Source organism: Labrus mixtus, chromosome 2 (genome assembly GCF_963584025.1).
Source record: "Labrus mixtus chromosome 2, fLabMix1.1, whole genome shotgun sequence".
Lineage (NCBI taxonomy): Eukaryota > Metazoa > Chordata > Actinopteri > Labriformes > Labridae > Labrus > Labrus mixtus.
Genome location: NC_083613.1, coordinates 27,650,997 through 27,672,700, shown reverse-complemented (window position 1 = coordinate 27,672,700; position 21,704 = coordinate 27,650,997). Strand labels below are relative to the sequence as shown.

Here is a 21,704-nt window from a genome sequence, read left to right as displayed (position 1 = left end):
AAAAGCATTTATATCGATTTTTAATAATGTCCTCCTCTTTTTGCCTCTTTGACGGAGACAAAGTAGAGTAAAAAAGGGAGAGGGTAGTGGCCCAGTACTGTATCTCTATGCATCTAAAGCAGAGATATGTGGGTGGAAGAAAGGAGGTAAGAACCTCTGCTTTGTCTTCCTCTGACAGGACCAAAGGAGCAGGGGGGATTAAATGAATGGGGCTGTGATGCTGTGGATTCAAACAACCGGGCACACAGACGGAGGCTCTTTTGTTGCATGTGTAAGTCTGAATGTGTGTTTGTGTGTGGCTCACCTGTTTTCTGTGGGCCTATGACCATAAACTTGGGTAGCCTGTCACATGTTTTCTCTTTAGACCAGATGTCTTTGTGCCGTTTGTCATCACAGGGGTTCTGCAGAGGCAAAGAAAAAAGGATTAGCTGGTTAAAGGGATTGCGTACGGATAATACAAGCAGGAACATACACGCCCATACATCCAGGGGGATTTACCAAGACGTAATGAAGATTATCTTATTGTTTCATGCGTAACACTATGACAATCGCACATGAGAAGACAAGACACCACAAAAAAGATAATCTAACGGTGCATATTTATTTCAATAAAGACAATTAAAAGGATATAGGTTATGACCCCTTTTTTGACAACAAATTTCAGAAATCCCTTAGAAAAAAATTGCAAATATAAATGATATAATGGGGGGACGAAGCCTCTTGGTTTACAAGTGAAGCAAATACAAAACATCTGGGTTTTTTTTCTAAAGGCCTACAGGGGGCAAACACACAGGATGTACATATAGGGGTTTGGATTGCATAGAACAAGTTGAGAAAATGACCCTACTTCTCAATTTGTTGTCTATCTCTGGACATTTTCCTAAATGATTAAATTGTCTCCGTTGCTTTGCGTTTTCAAATCTTGTTTCATACAGATGATATTAATTTAATAAATGATGATCTCATTGAGGGGAAAATAGGAAATAAAGCAAGTTATTCTTTAGAGTGGGGCTTAAACCAGGAGAGAGACATCCTGTCATCCAAGTGTGGTCACTTCTGGCTCCAAAAAGGAAAAGTTGTCAAATGTAAAAAAACTGATGAACTCGAAGCTCCAGTACATTCCTTTTCTAAAACAATGGGTGACGTCAAGAGGGCTGCATTCTTTCTTTTTATAATGCATCTCGTAAATACTTCTTCAGCAGACTAGCTCTTCTTCTTTTCCCGACATTTGAGACAAAGTCAGCAATGCGCAAAATGAACTCATTAAATTATCCCACTTTGTACAGTACAAAAGACAATGGGACCCACTTAGCTCATACAATCTGTTTTTTCTGCTGGATAGTTTTCAATCTACATAATAAGACTATTTTAATGCGCAGAAACGCAGCTGCAGATGCACAGACAGACAAGTGAAGAAACACACAAGCCAACACAGGTGGGCAAACGCCTATGCATACACACCTGCCAGAGTGGGTTCCTTTGTTCGGGAAACAGCTGGAAGTACTTGTGTGCGAGCTGCAGGGGCGGGAGCGTGTGGAGTCTCAGGTTTGTCCACGAGCGGAGAAAGGAGGCCAGGTTTACGAACGTGTACAGACCCAGCCGATCATTGCCGTAGTTAGACAGGTGGGTCATGAAAATACTGATCTAGAGTGGAGAAAACGGAGACAGAGCAGAAAATGGAGAGGGGAAAATAAACTTCTTTTTTATTTTTGTTTTGTGCACAATTGAGATGAAGTCAAAATCTAATTTCCCAAGTTCCAATGTGTGTGTGTGTGTGGGAAAAAAAAAAACGGAGGTAGAGCAGAAAATCTAATTACTCGAGTTGTAGCTGCAGTTGGAAAAGCACACAGATCATTTTTCAGTGTGTGATGGTTTTTAAGTCACTTACGGAGCAGCCGTCCACCGAGTATCAATATTTGCTATCGCTTTGCAAAGTGACACACTCACTTTTGTTACGTAAGAATATGAATTAACTTTCAGCGCCCAAAAAAAAAAAAAACAGTTTCAAGTACAGAGAGGAGGACAGATAAACTGGAGGGGACGCATTCAGCAACTCCTGATAGATAAAGAAGCTGTGGAGGCAGCACAATACTCCTCACACATAGCCACCGAATGATGGGCGAGATGCAGCTAAACACAAGGGAGAGTGTTTTGGGAGTGTGTCGGGTGTTTGTTCATGATGGTTAATGTGTGAGAGGGAAAAGGAAAGACTCAGGGGGGGGGGGGGGAGTGAAGGAGCGATAGTGTGTTGGTCCGGCCTATCTGTCCACGCCTCGGTGCTTTTATAGGCTGATCAAAGAGACAAGCTAAGATAGCTGCTACACACACACACACACACACATACACACACACACACACACACACACACACACGTACACACACACACACACACACACACACACACACACTCGTCTTTTGTGATTTGGAAGGGAAGTTGGGAATGGGAAGAGGATAAAACGGTAACATCAGCCATTAAGATATGAATTATTTGGTGAATGTGAGCATATGTGTGTGTGTGTGTGTGTGTGCATGGATGATTACTGTGTGTCAGTAAACTTGGCCTATGAGAGTGAACACACACACACACACACACACACACGCACACAAGCATGCACAGTGAGTTTCCTGGTGACAGAGGGCTGTCGGTGCTCCGCTCTAATGCTGAAGGTTCCCGTAGATACAAAGCGACACAATGTCGGGGCTTGATGGATCAGCGTCCGGTCGACCTGGAAAGCTGTTCAGAATATTGATGTGAGGATCATGCGTGCGTGTGTGTGTGTGTGTGTGTGTGTGTGTGTGTGTGTGTGTGTGTGAGTATGAGAGAGAGAGACACCGTGGGAGGGAGAACGAGGAAGCAGACGTGTGTGGCTCCTTGTGTGTGCCTGTGTGACAAAGAGCACGACACGGAAAGAAAAGAGAGCAGCAAGGGTATGCATGTCAGAGTCATTTTTTATGTGCCTGTGTGCGTCTGCGTAATTGTTTGTGCCAGTGCAATTGTGTGCATCTGCCACCGCCTTCTTATCACGCGCTCACTCTAAGTAAACCAGCAGTGTGCCCTCCAGCCTCGCCTGCTTCATATCAATCTGGCTGATGTCAGAGCAGCAATGTGGAACCACTGTCAAGGCTTCACCAAGCGCTCAAAGCAGGGGGAAACAACAGCAGCGAGAGCCAGGAAGAAATGTATGTGTCCTCTAAATTGTAATGTCAAAAAACCCAAAACATCCCTCTTTGAAGCATGAATGCAGAGCTTACTCTTGGAGGACGTGTAAAATTAATTTGACAGTGTTTCACTGGAAACATCTTTTCACATTCGAGACTGAGGGGGAACGCTTCCCAAAGCATGCTGCAGCAGTTTAGTGGAGGGAAAGTGAGGGCAGGATAGGCTTATTATAAAATGAAAAGGTTTAGGACTCACGTATAGTGAATTCAGACAAATCTTACCTGCGTAAATAAAGCGTTTAGAAGTCTCCCACCACCCTCATTCTGTGTTGTTTCACGCTTTTTTGAAAGCAGGCAAGGTGATCAAAAAGTGATTTATGTTCCCTTCAAACCTCTCAATAGCCTATGATGTGTGACTCAGGCTGTGAGGGGATGTGGTGTACTATATATACTCATGTGTGACTGTGTGTATGTGTGGTGTATGTGCATGACAGACAAGAGGGGGGGTGGAGGAAGGGAGAGAGTGAAAGAGAGAATATGAGTGTTATTGAACATGGAAACATTCATTATGGAGCTTAAGCACTTGCTGCCAGATTAAACAAAGGGGGGGGGGGGTGAGAGAAGATGATTTGTGTTTGTAATTGGAGGACTGCAGAAAAAGAGCGAGAGAGAGAGAGAAAAAAAAAGAACAGAGAGCGGGGTAACGAAGGGAAAGACAATGAGAGTAACCTTGGCAGGTGAGTCTGAATAAAAAAACAAAAACAAAAACAAAAAAAGGCACTTGAGAGAGTGTTAATCTCCAGATGCAGCGCTAGTCCTTAACTCCTTTTCAGTGGAGGAACTCACCGTGGCTAAGAATTCAATTAACTGAACCTTTTCTCTGCATCTAGTGCCACGTCTCATTTCCTGAATTTTGAATTGCTTCGAGTCCCCCCTTTGTGGCTTTAATAAAAAATACCGCGCTAATAATTTAACACCAGAATTGGGCTTAAATCATACTCAGTACTCGGCTGGGAGAGAGAAGTGCAAAAGAGAAATAAAAGACCCCAACCCTGCAGCGTCCCTCTTTTAATCTTTGTCCCTTGTCTTCTCTCCTCATTGCTCCTACACAGCTTAATTTTCCTCCCTCTTCTCTCATCCTTTTAACATTTTGCTCTCACTCTTTCGTGTGCTCCAAAAAGTCACTTTTTTTTTTTTCTCTCATGCTGACCTAGATGCTCTGATGAAGCTCATGATGTGATGTTCTTCAAAACCCCACGCACACATGAATACGTAGGGGCACAAAAAAATAAAAAATGTAAAAAAACATGCACAAATGCCATGTCTCGGAGGATTAAGAGAGCCACCGGTCATGTATTTGAGTTTGTGACATGGTCCAATCCTCTCTGACATGATTGCAATTTTGGAGAAAATAACTTGTTTCACCGGCCTTTCTGTCTATCTGTATCTATGTAGCCTTTAGCCTCCCGCTGTCCGTTCTCTCACTGCCTGTCCGTCTCTGCCGCTCTCTCTCCTTCCCATTACAGACCACTTAGTTCCACATACATTTCTCCTTGATTGAACTGTTATTGCTACTGAAAAGAGGACTGCACATTCCTCCTCCTCCCTCGCCTCCCTCTCCTTTCTCCCCTTCTCCTTCACCATCATCGTCGTCGTCGTCCTCTTTCCTCTTCATTCTCCTGCACTGTCTCTGCCCCTTTCTTTCTCATCAGGGGATAATTGAAAGTTGAACGTCAATACAGCAAATGATTTTCAATTCAATTTATTCTGCCTGCTCCAGTCAACATCGTCTGGCCCTTTCCATTCTGCCAGTCTTTCAGTGCTTTACTCTCATCTTTGTAATTTCTCCTTCTGTTTGGATTGCAGCTTATTGTGTGTGTGTGTGTGTCTGTGTGTGTGTGTGTGTGTGTGTGTGTGTGTGTGTGTGTGTGTGTGTCTGTGTGTGTGTGTGTGTGTGTGTCTGTGTGTCTGTGTGTGTGTGTGTGTGTGTGTGTGTGTGTGAAAGAGAGAGAGAGAGAGAGAGAGAGAGAGCCTGTGTGTGTTGATGAGCTGTCAAAGCCTTCAGTAGCAATCAGCACGACTCCAGAGAAAGAAAAGAAAGGAGTGGAAATGAGAAACAAAAAAGAAGCGTGGAGCGGTTCACGTGCGTGGGCAAAGTCAACATTAACAGGTTGAATATAAGAAATAGAAAGAGGTACAAAAAAAAAAAGAAAGAAGAAAAGAGGGAGGGAAGCAAGAGAGAAGGCCACCAGAGCTCTAGACAGGAGGGGAAAGGTGGGGGTTGTGGAGGAGAAGGGGGGAGCAGTGGGTGAAGAAAAAAAAAAAGGGCTGGAGAGGGGAGGAAGATTGTGCTGATATTTGGTGTTTGGCTAATAAGCTTAGTGGCAGAGCTAAGCGCTAAATGTCAGGCCTGATATATGTCTACAGCTCTGCTTATGTCAGCTCGACACACACTTAAACAAAACGTACACATGCGCACAGGACGCAGATGCTGGGGTGCTGACACACGAACACATGCACTGGTGTGTGTGTGTGTGTGTGTGTGTGTGTGTGTGTGTGTGTGTGTGTGTGTGTGTGTGTGTGTGTGTGCACACGCGCCTGTATGTGCATCGCTTCCTCTCTGTATGTGTCTGGATTCTCAAGTGACACAAGATGCCGTGACCTGAAAATTAAATCTCAATCTGTCTGCCACCTTCTCACCCCGCTCCTCCTGTTTGTCCCCCTCCCCCTCCCCCCCCCCCCTCTCTCTCTCTCTCTCTTCTCCTTTTTCTATCTCCCCCCGCTTTTTTTCTCTCTCACCACCTCCTTGGCCATTTATTGGGGAATGACTTGTGCCCTATTGGCTGTTTGCAGAGTCGAGGTCGTCAAATCGATTGCAGAGCTTATGCGAGACGGGGAGTTCGATGATCGCTGACGCAGGCCAGAATGATGCAAAAGTATCCAAACGCACGTAGACACATGCACACACAGACAGTACATGTATATCTGCACACACACACACGCAATGATTTGGTCAGTGGTTAACTGTCACCACGGGCCAAATGTGATTAAAAGTCATTGAATGGGAAGTTACAATGTTACCGATGTGCAGATGATCAAACAATAGGAAACTCCCGCGGGACCAAAGCAGTGAGCTACAAAACAGTATTGATTACGCACACAGAGTGCACACTCTAATGAAGGCGTTTGCAATCTGCAAATAGAAACATATCAGAGAGAAGTTAAAATAAAGCATCAGCCTACATGTGAGTGTGTGGATGTACAGTGCATCGCGGTGGATAGCTCTCATTTCATGCTTTCATGTTTAATGGGTCTCTTCATTAAGAGATAAAACAAGAGGAGGGTTTCATCTCTTGTTCAGCTGATGACGAAAGGGAGGCGTCGAGAGAGAAGGACAAAAGCGTGTGAAAACAGGGGAGAAAATGTCATTAGCCAGAGAAACTGTGTGTGTGTGTGTGTGTGTGTGTAAGAGAGACACAGAGAGGGACAGTAAGTGTGCAGCGGTATCCCTCGTGGTTTATGAGCTCATGCTGAGATGACATCACTGAAGATGAGAGCAAAACTCTTGTAAGGTCCTTTGTCATATGAGCTAAACTCACATTCACACACATGCAGGCCACAAAACATGCTCCTGGCTCTAATAGTCCCCATGGAAACACACAACTTTGACACAGTCAATATACTAATGACATTAGCCCTTTTCAGGCTCTTCTTTTTTTCTCACAAAAGGGCCGTCTTCATATTGATTCCGCGAATCGTAATATTGGTGTCAATTCACATAGGGTTTCGGTGTTGCGGAAGCACGGCACAGCGTGGCGCACCGTCTCTGCAATTCTACAATTCACTTAGCAGACGCTTTTAACTAAAGCGACGTCCATCGAAGAGAGTAAGTACAACACAAGCAAGGATCTAGAAAAGAGGAAACAATGTCATTAAGAGCAAACGATCAGCTTTGAGTCCGATTGGACACACAGGTGCTGACGGGCATTGCACAGAGGCAAAGCACAACATTGACGGCAGTTCTTGAGAGCTCTAATCAGTATAGAAATTATCTTAAAAGTCGCCGTTATCAACAAAACCATCTTCATTACCATCATCATCATCAATAATATCGAGACCGTCGTCGTCATCATCATCATTAAGGTCGTAGGTATTCATGAAAGAGCTGGGTCTTTAGCTTTTTCTTAAAGGTGCCGAGGGACTCTGCAGATCGAATGGAGTTTGGTAGTTTGTTCTCTCCTCTGGTACTACCTCCAAAGACGCTACAGAGGGGGGATCACTTCGTCCCCTCATTAAGCCGCAGTGACATTCCCGATTGAAGGCAAAACGTCACAGGGGCGCAAAAAAAAAACCCACAGCTTGAAACAGCAGTCTGATTAGAGCTGATGTTATAGGCTGAAATTGGTTGACATTATTTTTGATGGCGAATGGGAGAGACGCTACCTTCTCTTTTGAATTGTTGTGGGAGTTTCTGAAATGAAAACAGATTGCGTTGACTCAGTCTCAACAAAGTCTAGAAACTGTGGTATTAGGTTATGTATTTAGAATATGATTCAATTCTAAAGAACTCTTTGAAATTAATCAACAAGCTGTTTTGTTTGCTTATCTTCCTTTAACTCTTTATCTTATCTCATCAAGGAAACTTTATTATCACATATCATTTTTTTTATTGAAGTTATATATTATATATTTCACTGTATGATTAAAAGCAACATCAAATCATAATCATAATAGCGTCATTCTCAGATTCATTATTAGATCATCATCAACCATGTGTTTCTGCACCTCCGAGGGATTCTCAGAGACTGTGTCATGATGACTGAAAGGTGTCAGAATTCCTTCATAAATTAATAGACATTTTCAACAGCAGTCAAACTCACAGATTGAGCTTGATTAATGAATTCATGCTCATGTTCACATACAGTCAGAGTGTGTGTTCATATAATTACAAACAGTCCTGAAGGACATGTAGCAGAGGGAGAACAAAAGAGTCAGGGTTCCCTCTGGAGAATTTAAGGAGTATTATGACTGTTTAGTAAATGAAGCCTTTGGACAATCCTCTGTTGGACCATAGGTTTCTTGAGATTATGGCGCAGGTAGCACCTAGTCTATGAAGGCACTCCTGGCTTCTTATCAGGTGGTCTTAGGTCGGGAAAGACCTCCTGCGACCACCTCGTGCTTCTTTTGGACCGGTTTAAAGGGGCCGTGTCAATAATAGTTAATGGACTGCCATGAAGACTTGATGTCTTTTTTAATCTTCATCTCTCTAAATCCCCTTTACAAATATAATAAAATGGTTAACGTCACAGCTATAGTGCCCTATTGGAATTGAAAACCTTGGCATTTCCTTTTTACAGGGCACTCGAGGAAGTCTTCACCTCAGTTATCTCCGACCTTGAGCTCGAGTTTAGTACTACTGCCATTCTGCCACATTGCGTGTGTTTGTTCAGCCATGTTGACTTGTGCTGCCTGCTTACAATGTTCACGAAAGGTCACATAAGCATTAGCTGTTATCAGAATTCATCCAGTGGAGCATGTTCAAGCAGCTATGTGGAGGAACTTTATGGGCACAGGTAACAATTTGACAGGGACAATTTCCCCACTGATTCCTTGTACTCATACAAATCTGTGCCACTTATTGGAAGATCACCTTACAGGAAATGACCCGCATTCGACCACAGTCGTATTCTCTCTGTTTACCTCATTACTCCCATGCAAACCACAAATCTATCTTTTCTTAGAAAACAGTTGTACCATCGACATCTGAGAGAATTTGGGATTTCTCTTCTTTTTAACTGATATAAATGAGTTATTAATTCAGTTGAGAAACATGTTTCCTAGTACATCTATGCATATTACATGCGTTACTATAATTTAAAAGCAGTCAAAACAGTGTGTTACATGGAAGACACAGGGCTTCGCAGAGACAGAATAAAGGGGGGAAAAAATCTGAATAAATGAAACAATAAGAATGAGAGACAAGAAAGAAAGAATGAAAGAAAAAAAAAGAGAGGGACATGTCAGGGGAAACAGAACAATTCAATAAAAAATAGAAGAATAAGAAAGACTAACAAAAAGAGAGAGACAGAGACAAAGTGGTGCAGGGAGAAGAAAGGGCTAGATTGCGTTGTGCGAAGCTGTGCTCCACTCTATGATGTTCCCTGAGTTCTGACAGCTCCTCTAGTTCTGCACTCCTCCACCTGACACTTCAATACAGCCGACTGCTGGTCTGTGAGCATTTTGGTGCGAGTCTATGCATGTTCACGTGTGTGTTTTTTTGGCTACGAAAGACATCGGTTGGGAATATTTCCTTGGAATTTTTTTTGTTGTGCCTATACCTCTGAAAGCGTGTGTGCACGTGCTCACTTGGATGTGCATCTGAACTGCCACCAAAACCTAATTCTGTTAATTCAAAGCAGAATCGAGTTGAGGTGACACACACACAGCAGGGGTAAGCGAAAGAGGGAGGAGGGTAGTTTGAGTGTGTGTGTGTGCGTGCATGTGTGTGTGTTTGTGTGTGACAGCAAACCCCCTGTGGTGAGACCTAATTTAAAGTGGGGAGATGAACACAGCTACACGGTGAGAAGCAGCCCCAGACAGGAAAAGAGACAAACACACGGGCACTTGCACATACACACACACACACACACACACACACACACACACACACACACACACAAAGCAAAGAAAATAAAAAAGAATGAACCAGACGTGAAGGAAGTTACCTTTACACAGAGAGAAGGAAACCAAGTTGGTGCCTCTTTAGGCACAAAAATCAAAAGAGAAAGTAACAGTTATCCGGATTTCTTCTTCTACTTTACATATGAGCCTGTGTAGGTGTGTGTAGGTGTGTGTGTGTGTGTGTGTGTGTGTGTGTGTGTGCTTCTCTGACTCACTGGGTTGAGTAGCACAGTGAGAAACAGCTCTCCCCCACGGATGCTTTTGTCCAGCTCTTTAGGTCCACCGGGGTATTCCTTATAGTAGATGGTGTGAGTAAACAAGCCACACGTCTGGCGAGGCAGCACCTACACAAACACACACACACACACACACACACACACACACACACACACACACACACACACACACACACACAAAAACAGGAGTAGTTAATTGCCTTCAGATCTTTAGTTTACACAGTAGGTGAACATTCAAACATAGTGTATGGATACAGCCAGGCTCGAAAAAGTAGGCAACAAAAGTTTGACCAGCTGGTTCACATTTTTACAACACTGGGTTTAGTCAAGCAGCAACCTCTTGTGTTGAAAACTTAAGACAATGCAGAAAGGCATACATCTGCAGTTCCTTGACAGTCCAATATGCCAGCTGCAATAACCAAGGAATTCCTATTAGGTACCATGTTAATATGTTAAACATTCCCAAAGACCGTCTAATACACTTTGATGTGTAAAAACTTGAACTTGTGTAAGTCACAGTGATACAATGAGTTGGGATTAAACAGGAAACCAGAACAGTCAGTGCTAGTCACCTGCCTACTTCAAGGCCAAAGAAGAAAAACCCCAAGTACAAAGATAACTCAAATAACAAAAAAAAAATGATTAAGGATGAAGCTGGCAGCATTCAAAATGAAGACTGTCAGCTGAAATGTACTGCCACACTGCAGGTTTTAAATATTAGAAGCAGACAGCAGAGCGGGTCAGAGATACTCTGATGTATTGTGTCATCCAGCATATGGTACAGGTATCTGTTGCAGATGTTTTCAGTCATAATCTCACAGAGTGTTATAGGTTTTTAATTTTCCAACTGGCTGCGCGGTGGTGCAGTGGTTAGCGGTTGTGGAATCCCAGCTTTGGAATCGGCTCCAGCCCCAAGCGACCCCAGATGGGAAAGGCGGTATAGATAATAGATGGATGACTTGGCATAAAGAGCAAAGTCAAGCAATGATTGACATAATGGTGGAATCATTCTATTTCAGTCCTGGATAAACATAAACAAAATATTTGAAAAGTCCCTTTCCCAAATGCACTTCAATAATATTTCAGGACAACCTGCCCCTGACATTTTCCAGAGTTGCCCTTTTACACATGTTCCTCACAATGGGAGTTTTTTTTTTGCGAGGGTGTTTGTAACATATTCAAGATGGCTTAGTGAGCAACAGAAATATTACCGGAAGGGAAAAGTTTCGATAAAGTTGCGGTGAAACGTGTCCTTTTTTTACGTTCATGCAGCCCACCAGAAAGAAAAAAAATGTGGGACATTTTCAGGAATGAAGTGCATATGTGAAAAGGGCTTTGGAGTGAAATTTGGAGATTTCAAAGAATACTGCATTAACAGCTCTCCCGGCGTGATAACTCCTCCACAAGCTGCTGAGACCTTATTTTCATTCAGGTGCATAACATCAGACATCGATTTACACTAGTGAAGTTAAGTCTTTCTAGGGCAGTGTTTGATTTTTTTTACCCCTCACCTACACCTGTTTGGTATTTCGGTGACTTGCTGTTTACCGGAGCGGGAGGAGATGAAAATGGATTACTTTTAATCCCGCCTCGAGCAGTTGGGCCTAGCACCTTTGGCCATGAAGATACCAAAAGAACACCACCATCCACGCCCTGTGTGGGATACACACTATGTGCATGCACTGATGAAAGCAAGGTCAATTTCACAGATACTCTGTGTGGCCTCTACTGAGTCTAACAATGTTAAGGTTGGAGTAACTCATTTGTGTTATTTATCAAAGAGACTAAGCTTAAGAGTCAAACAGTCTTTTGGATGATGTAATATAAAAATGAATGCATGCTGTAAAGAACCAAAAGCAATAACAAGCATTAAAGACTAAGACAGCATTGGGTCTATTGTTGAACAGCTGATGAATTAATCGCCTTTTTATGAGGTCATTAAATGAATTAAATGAGGAAAGGACGAGCGGAGAAGAAGATGGTCTTTATTGGGAACTCCTTGTGGAGCACTTCTCAGTGTGAAATAGAGAGTAAAGGCTGGAAGCGCGGATATTGGTTTATCTATAAAACACTGCAGACTCGTTCACACTCACACACACAAACAAACACACACACACACCCACAGAGAGAGAGGGAAGGCCACCGAAGCCACAGACACTCAGCACTATTTCACCAAACCAATTATCCACAGAGCTATAGCTCAAACTGATATAGTACATTTTAAAAAGAAGTACACACACACACACACAAACAGAGACACACACACACACAAACAGAGACACACACACACACACAAACAGAGACACACACACACACAAACAGAGACACACACACACACACACACACACACACACACACACACACACACACACACACACAAACACACACACACGTGTCTCACACCCTAACACACACACATACAGCACAGTCCCATATCTCAGTCTGATTTGTTTTGATACTGTGGGTTCAGTGGGTGGCTCTCAATCTGCTGACAGAGACACACAAACACCAATTTTAGAGCCTTAAGACAACTTCCTGTCCTCCTGAGAACAAACAAAGATGAAGAAGGAAAAGAAGAGGAGAGAGAGATTAAAAGACAGACATCGCAAGAAGGAAAGCAAAAGGTAAAGGAAAATGGGACGGTTGCAAAGAAAGTCATAGAGAAACTCGAGGAGATCAGGGAGTCAGGAGGTGAGAGATAACTTATCAGAATGTGAAAGCTCACCAGCTTCAATGTGTCATTCATCCTGCTCATATATTTATACACAGCCGCACACAAACCACTGATAAAAAAACATCATCCGTCTTTATTTCATGAGTTATGTTCTGATGATGGCATCATTGTTTGTATAACTCTCCAACTAACCACCAACCGAAAACTCCTTATAGGAGCTTTAATATAATAAGTGATGGCTACTGATAAATGTTTGAGGATATTTTTCAGTTTTTTTTAAGGGAATTGGGCAAAGCAATGACACCTCAAAGTCACTGTTAAGCTTTCTATCACTTCATAGGGCTTTCATCGGCAGCTGGTGCTGATTTCAGATGTTCAAATTCTGCGTTTTTAACTGAGTACTTTAAAGACTTTTAAGTCTTTAGGTTAGGAAGTTACGTTTTAAAGTTAAAAAAATCATGTCAATCCAAGATCGATTAAGTAGGTATTGTGAAACTGATCATATCGCATAATGCCTTTATTTTGATGACATTGAGGATAGAGTCAGAAATGGGGTTAGAGAGAGTGGGGGACAACCTGTGGGAAAGGAGCCACAGGTTGGATCTTCAAGGTTGATAGCCTCCATACAAGATGCCTGCGCACTAACCGCTAGGCTACCAGAGCCCCGATATTGCATTTTTTTTTTAAATCTGCTGTCATCTGTTTATGAGGGGGAGGAAAACAACTTTGAACTTGAAAATAAGTGCTCAGAAGAAGAAAAAAATGTGGACACGCAGTACTTCATGAAAACTCAACATCCTCCATGTGCACATCAGGTTCTTGTTCAGGAATAGTTCATAAGTGAGACCGTTGTTTCTAAAATTTAAGAATGAAAATTGATCAGCAGGGTGTGTCGTCAACATTCATGATTTTTGAGATTGGTGTGAGCTAAACGTAGGATTTACTGCATAGCTCTGAGATATTTCTAATTCATACAAATGAGATCCGACCATTCTTTTCATTACAAGATTTCTCAGTGTTATCAGTGTCAACTCTTCCATCAACTTGAAGTGATAAGAATGATTATCAAGGCCTTGGAAAGCCTTGTTTTTCTTGACAAAGTAGAGGGACAAGAGGCCCCGTCATACAATCTGTACACTGTACTCCTGAACGTACACACACACACACACACCACATGGGGTGAATGTGAGAATGCAAACGTGCAAAACCATTGACCAGGACAAAACTTATAAAAAAAAAAAAAAACTTCAATGAAAGTCTCAAGTTCTTTCTGTCAAACAAATGTAACTTTCAACAGCTACTGTAGCACAAAACTAAAAGTTTCTGCGAGCCAATAACAAATATTTATTAGAGGAAGTTTACGCCTATTTGAAGGACAGTGATGACAAAGTTAGACAAACAATGTTCAGCAAACATCTGCAACCCTCACTGCTGTCAATAGGAAGATGGAGAGTTTTATTTGTGGGGATTTAATTATATTACAGCCTCCACTCCCTCTCCATCTTTTGTTCCAAAAATCTTTTCTTCTAAGACAAAGAGGAAAACTTTTTTTTGTGTGTTATTTCTGCCAATTGTTCTTTGTTGTTTCTTCTGTTCTCGGCCTTTCTTTATGATGTATCCAGTCTTTCATGTGTGTTTTTTTGTTCAGTGGCTTGTTATTTACTTTAGTGATTCACTCGTGACTTCAATACCTCACTATTGATAATGTATAATAACACATTATAACCTGTCAAGCTGTCAGCGTGTTATTGTACTGCATGGAAGCGGAATTAAGTGGCTGTCTTTTATGACGCTGTGACAAAATGTCAAGAAATAAAAGCAGACTCGTGGGACTGATTAGGAAATTGACAGAGCTGTCTGCTCAAATTGTTTGCTCAGGATCCAAATAGGGCAGAACAACATGGACTGGTAATTTCGGTGTCAGATGTGATTGGTTCTTTTGTCAATACGGGAGCAGTTGTGGGACACTGACAAAGAGCATGACTGACACGTGAATGAAGAGGAGGAGGAGGAGACGGAGGAGGAGATGGAGGAGGGACGGGGGGGGGGGGGGGGGGGGCGGGGGGACAACTTACTTATAGGTGAAATGGGGGACAACAAGAGTTTTATTGTATTGCTGTCTTAAACAGTTCAGTGACTGATGATTATTGTACAATAACACACACCCTGCAAATACACAGATGCACACACACATGAATACACATAGCACAGCTCACCCCTTTGGCCGCATTAGGAAGCCATTAAATATTTAATCAACATGGAGCCGTGCTTGCTATGGTGAGACATGGGTCAAAGGAATTCATATGCCACAGACATATAGGTACGCACACACACACACACGCACGCACGCACGCACACACACACACACACACACACACACACACACACACACACACACCGGTCACACACTATGCAGAGAATCATTGATTTTCTGTTTAGGACCGCAAGAAACAATCAGCACACAGTTTACTATTCAGCAAACACTTATTTGAACAAAGAGACAGTAGATTAAAAAAAAAACAGCTTTTCAAAGTGAGATAAAAGGACACAGCAGATACAAACAGACTCTTTTGACTTAATGAATCTGCATTTTAAAGCTCCCTTTGATTTAGCCGCTCGAAGAATTTACATTTCATGGTTTTAATTTCAGTCAGACGAATTAAGCAAATCATTTCCCCTCCCTGCAGCAAAGACACAGCTCAACGTGCTTAAAATGTTAGGTTTGATTCAGGACCTATTCTTGATGAATGTTTCTTTTTGTTGCAGGTTACAGAAAAATAAAAAATCCTCAAAAATGCACCTCGTCATGATATTTTTATCATGGCTAGCTGACGAACCTGTCTCGCTTCCTTTTGTGAGACATACAAAACACATCTATGCTTTTATGCTTTGTCTGTCGGGGCCAACATATTACTCTAAGTGCATTCACACACAGCAGCAACAGTGACTTGTGTCTTGGGAAAACCTCAACCACCAGCTGTGAAAAAACATTCACTAAATTATTACTATCCCAAGCCCTACTGAGATAAAAAAAAAAAAAAAAAGCAGGGACAGGAATCAAAACAACGAAAAGTCAAGAAATATATGAAATAATCATGGAGATGTTTCCCTTGAAAAACATTTAAAAATGGAGACTTGCAGAACTTTTTTGCTACACAGACGTACAAAAAAACAAGATGTTCAATACTGAATATCCTGCAGTGAGTTGTAGAGGTGCTAATCAATTTCCATGTATGTGCAGAGAAATGTCGATAGATCAAAGAGCATTTATGGATGAGCACATTTGCATCTGTGTACGCTTGCAGCAATGCTTTGCATGGACGTGCGATTACAACAGTGTTGTCATCTCACCATGATGTTGTTGTGGATGAAGCCCTTGCGGTAGCGGGCAGGTTTGAGGTGGGGGTACTCTTCAGTGCTGGTGACCTGGATGTTCCACACACGCCTCCATGCCTTGTAGAGCTGCAGGTGAACCGGATAGACGCCCGAGTGGTGGGGTGCCACGGCGTAGCCCATGTCCACCGGGATGTTGTGCTCCTGGAGGCGGAGGTCACAGACACACATGTGAGGGTTGTGTACATAAAACGCTCAAGTTATAGCATACACACGACTCCGAAAAGGCAGAAGACATGTAGGTACATAAACACACACACGGTCCGACCTTGTAGGAGAAGCACATGCTCTGTGTTGTTTGTTATGATGCCGGCCTTCAGGGGTGGAAATTAAAAAAAAATAGATATATTTTGTGTGCGCATGTGTTTGTGGTGGATTGTGAGGGTGGATGGTTGCCGGGTGCATCTTGCAGACTGATGGTGTTGTCCTTCGTTCTGACACACACCTACACACACTGTCAAAGCGAAGCATCAGCGGTCAGGGGATGAGCGAGTGGAGACTAGATGTGTGTGTGTGTGTGTAAACTAGAGGTTAGGGATCGCACTTTATGATCACACTCACCTTCAACAACATGACCCCCCCCCCCACAAACCCCCCCCCCCCCCCCCCCCCCCCACTGAATCATGTTTGTGCGGTCATACAAATCATCTCCAACCACTCATACACACGCACACGCAAACACGCACACACACACTTATTGACAAATCACAGGAAAAACAAGGCAGAGCAGAGGAACAAAGGCACTCGACCTTGCGGACTTCCGATTAAACGCGAGGCGTTAAACAGGGCTCAGGTGTGCCCATTAAAATAGCAGCATAACTGCCCGATAGGGACGTAACACTTTGCTTGTTTTGTTTGTATAAAATTAGTAAAGCAAAAAAGTAGACTCAATAAAAGTATTCTTATAGCTCGTGCTTACAGAAGTGCAACCCATTTGCTGGATGTTAGTGATGTTCATATGCAGCGAATTTGAATTCATAAATATTTTATGAAAAATATAAATCCACCCTGATTCTGTTTTTTTTAATCAATATACAAACGGCATATTTTGTCAATACATTTATATGACTTACCTAGAGTGCTAGCATGTGGAATCTAAAGCTCTCCTCACACATGAAATGAACTCCTAAAACTGTCCTGTAATTGTCAGGGTGAGCTGCATGTGTGAACTCAAATGTCCAACATTTTCACCCCGACTTCATCTGGAATTTTTCCTGCCGGCCCCTTTAGTCAAATGTGTAAAGGAGTTGGAGTGAGCCGACGTGTCAACGCAGCAGGAAATATTCTGGAAAATTCATCACTTGTGATTGGGCGAGAAGGACGATGACGTTTATGGTACCGGTGTGATCGTCATGCACGTAATAAAGCCGTTTCATAATCTTTTCTGCGGTCAGTATGTTCTTTTCCACTCTTTTGTTTATACCATAAATAAATGTGATTACTATAAGCATTGATATCAAGGCTCATAGCATCAGACTCTGTTGTTATATCATGATCTTAGTTATGGTCAACTCAGCAGCCTTCTTTTTCCTTCATGTCTTGCCTCCTAGGACCCCTTCCACCCCGTCCGACAGGGAAAATGTCCTGCTTTGATTGATATGTGTGATAGAGCAATTTAGGAAAACAGTCCTGAAATGTTCCAGAAATGTGCATATGTGAAAAGGAGTTGAAACCACGATCCAAGAAAAAAACTACCTGAAGGTGACCTGTTGAATAATGATGTCAATCTTCCAGAAGTGGAGACAAAAAGTGAATGTTATCCAGCCTTTAAAACATGTAGAGAATGTGCAATAATGTGTTTACAGCCTCTTATTACTATTAAACCACTCAGAACAGTTCCAGCTACGTGCCCTGCAAAACATCATGTCTCTAATTTGCTGCAGCGAGAAAATAACAATAACTAACAAACGACAGACGTCCTTGAAGGAAATGCAATCATGGGAAGCGAGCATGATTAAAAGGACACACGAAAAAAAGAAAGCAAGAACAAAATTGACAGCTGCAGGAAATGTGTGTGACTGATTTGGCGTGTGAATGTGTGTGTGTGAATGTGTGTGTGCGTGCGCGTGCGTGTTTGTGTGCCTCTCACCAGAGCAAACTCCTTGTTGAGGACCATCTGCTCCAGCAGTGAGGACTCGTTGTGGAAGAGGTGAGGCTGCATGTGGCTCCACATGTGGGGGAACCACCAGAACTCATCCACGTACTTCAGCAGCAGATCGTCTCCTTCATCCTCCTCAACTGTGCCTGCACACACACACGTACACACACACACACACACGCACGCACAAGGACAAAAGGACGAGTAATTGAATGTATATAAATATATGACTCCACACATACACACACACACACACACATGCAGCTTTGAAGCACATTCAAAACTGTCTACTTCTCCGAGGGTGCAATAAAGCATCACCAAGCAACTGAGTTGTTTTAAGGTCCTGTTGCTTAAATAGGTAGCGGCGAATACCATGGTGATGGAAATGTGATGCCATAGCAATGACAGATGCTAAGGCAATATGTTCTGTTCTCTATTTGATTCTAATTCTAATTATGTCTCACCTTCTTCTGGGTTACCCGATGCTTTGTTCTCCTGGTGCACTTTAACTAGACAATCAATAATATGTGTCCTTGCTGTCACAACATAGTGTAGTGTTGTAATGCAGAGCAGTATGTCAACACCTCACAAATATGCCTGTATAATCATTACTTTGTACCATAACGATCCGGAGGCAGAGTGACATTGAAAGGGAGTCGTTTCATTAGTGCTGCCTTCAGGTGCTACGGTCTTTCTTTGGTTTATTCAAACACATTTTTCGTTCCCTGTGAATTAAACGTCAATGTGCATACCTAAATACCTTTGTCTCACAGTAACACACCCATTCATTGTACACCATTAAAGACCACTAATACTACTATCACTACAAAGTAACTGGTATTTTCTTATGTTGTGTCGCATGTGAAGATTCACAACAGGAATGTATATCCTGTAATAAAAACAAATGGTCTGTATTTAAACTGTGAAACATTTTGTTTACATGTTGTGGCAATGACAGCTAATGCAACCAGTTATTAGTTATTCTAAATGGCCAACAGGGTACCCCGTGCACTGCCTATACAATCTCAGCTGCACACGTTGCAGGAACATACAATGAAAAATAAATCAAAAAATCTGTGGCGCACTGAAAATAACTTTATTGTATTTTACTGTGAGAGAACAACGCCTTTCGCCTGTATCATTGTCAGTGCGCCACAGATTTTTTGATTTATTTTTTCTTTATTTTTCACAGTTATTACTTTTGTTAATGTGGCACAGATTTGCCAACACAACTACCCCTCGGGATTAAAAGGAAAAGGACTTTTTTTCCTTGCTACTGTATCTTTGCTATGATGGATTAATGTCAGGTCTTTGTAGATAATACAATGAAGAGTGAGGTCTTGAACCTGCTCTTTTGTGAAGTTTCTTGAGTTAACATTTGCTACGAATTGGGGCGATATATAAAGATAAAAATATATCAAATATTGCTGAATACACTTCTACATAATGATAAGCTATATTCCTAAACGGAGTCACATCTCAATACAACGGATGAAGCTCCCTTTATATGATGTTCATGGTAGGTATGATGAACATTTTCCTTTCAATAGATGGATTGTGGGAGGTTCGTAATAGAAACGTTACCTTAATTTTATCATTACACTTAAACACAACACTAATATCATGTTGTGTTAAAATTGTAGTTTTTAATGCCAAAGGGAAAGTCAATATACCATAAAACATACTGTAATCATATGTTAAAATAAATGTCTAATGCATGGGCAGCTCTGGTTTAACAAAGGCAACGCATTTCATCCAAAGATCGAAAGCTTTCCCGTTTTCACCCAATCAATCAATTCGATTTTGATTTGTATAGCGCCAATTCATTACTAATCTTATCTCAGGACACTTGAAAAAGAAGCCAGTCGAGACATTATTCTTTTGTTTTTTTTGTTCTTTGTCATATTACAGTGTTTAGAGAAACCCAGCATGAATCCACCATAAGAAAAACACTTAATAATATATTATTTTAAGCAATATTTATCAAGTAACAGTAGACACAAAAAGTCATTTTTTTCACAGGCAGACAGAATTATTTAATTATATTTCACAAAAAAATAAACATCTGTGTATTGGCAGGGTTAGTATTTTGTATATTTGGGTTTAATAATTGTTTATTTTGGTTTTAGCATTTGTACATTTCTTCATGTAACTGATATTAAGCATCTACAGGTTTGCTCCAACAGTGGTTCGTTGTACTGTACAGTGACAATAAAGATATCCGATCTGATGTTAAAGTATGTTTAGTCGCAGGAACAGCAACACTATGACAGACTGATCTCAGTAATTATAAATCAACAGGTCTAATATGAGCCATTACTGCTACAAAGATGATAATATGGGGAGGATAGATATATTCCCCCTGAATATCCAGTTGGAGTTACGCATCTCTAAGATTAACATTAGCATTATAACAGTGATTATAAAAGCTTGACTGTTATTAACGGTAGTAGCAGTGAAAGAGAGCGGAAGAAACTGTTGACTTCACTTGAGGAAGATCAATTAGTGGAAAAAACAGTCTCAGGTTTAGGAGCAGTTTCTATGGTTTCAATGTTTGAAGAGAGATCCCCACCAGTCGAGGGCAGGAGGTTACTAATTTTGTCTCTAATCTTTATCACTTTATCATCAAAGACGACTCATGAAATCATTACTGCTGAGATTTAATGGAATACGTGTCAATGGAGATGTGACGCTCGGTCAGCCGGGCTACAGTGCTGAACAGAAACCAAGGATAGTTTTTTTTTCATTTTCCTCTATGGGGAGCAGGCAGCTCCAGCCTCCATGTATTTATTAAGGTTATCTTGCCAGAGTTAACAAGTGTTTTTTTTTTCCATTTTGGTGGGGTGCCATGTTCTTTCAAATTTTCATGATGTTTGCTTCAGTTCAATTGCCACATGTAAAATAGAAAAACAAGGAAACAAGGAAAAAATGTGAACATTTTTTTATACTTTTTTACACTCATTCCATGGCATCCTAAAGCTAGTGCTTTGTGTTGAAGTGGTGTAAAATCAGATAAACAGAACAAACCTGTGTGGTAAAACTTTCCAGAGAAGCCCAGGTTGAAGGTGAAGTTGGAGATCTGAGAACGCAGCTGTTTCTGAGTGTCGAGGAGAGCCTGCAGACGGACAGAGAGACACAGACGGATAAATAAAATATTCCAGTGTTTTTTTTTTCTCTCTGTTCTTTCTCTACATTGTTCCCGTTGATGTCACTGTCCTTAAAGTTACCTCAGTCTCTGGTTTCAATACTTGAATCAGGATTTCCTGCACTTATTTAATGACTTCATTAGTTTACTGGCCTTTAAACAAAGACACTGTAATGAGTGTTAACTAAAGAGAGTTGCACTCTTGCGCACACAGTCACACACACCGACAGTAATGCGAGTTAATGAAGGTCAGTGCATTAGTAGCCTCTGGAGGCCGGACTAATAACCCCCGCACACACTCCTCCCTCCTCATCGCTC

At 41.8% G+C, this 21,704-nt stretch overlaps 1 protein-coding gene across 2 annotated transcripts in view; it reads right to left on the bottom strand.

Annotated features, from left to right (window-relative positions):
• The window catches only part of ndst3 (N-deacetylase/N-sulfotransferase (heparan glucosaminyl) 3), a 47,118-nt gene that overhangs the window by 10,834 nt on the left and 14,580 nt on the right, over positions 1 to 21,704 (bottom strand). For both annotated transcript variants that reach the window (XM_061059714.1, XM_061059720.1), the window contains exons 3-8: positions 21,269 to 21,356; positions 18,233 to 18,387; positions 16,102 to 16,287; positions 10,056 to 10,184; positions 1,462 to 1,644; positions 305 to 401 (exon numbers count right to left, since the gene is read on the bottom strand). In XM_061059714.1, the coding sequence (XP_060915697.1) occupies positions 305 to 401; positions 1,462 to 1,644; positions 10,056 to 10,184; positions 16,102 to 16,287; positions 18,233 to 18,387; positions 21,269 to 21,356 (838 nt within the window). The remainder of the gene's footprint in view (positions 1 to 304; positions 402 to 1,461; positions 1,645 to 10,055; positions 10,185 to 16,101; positions 16,288 to 18,232; positions 18,388 to 21,268; positions 21,357 to 21,704) is intronic.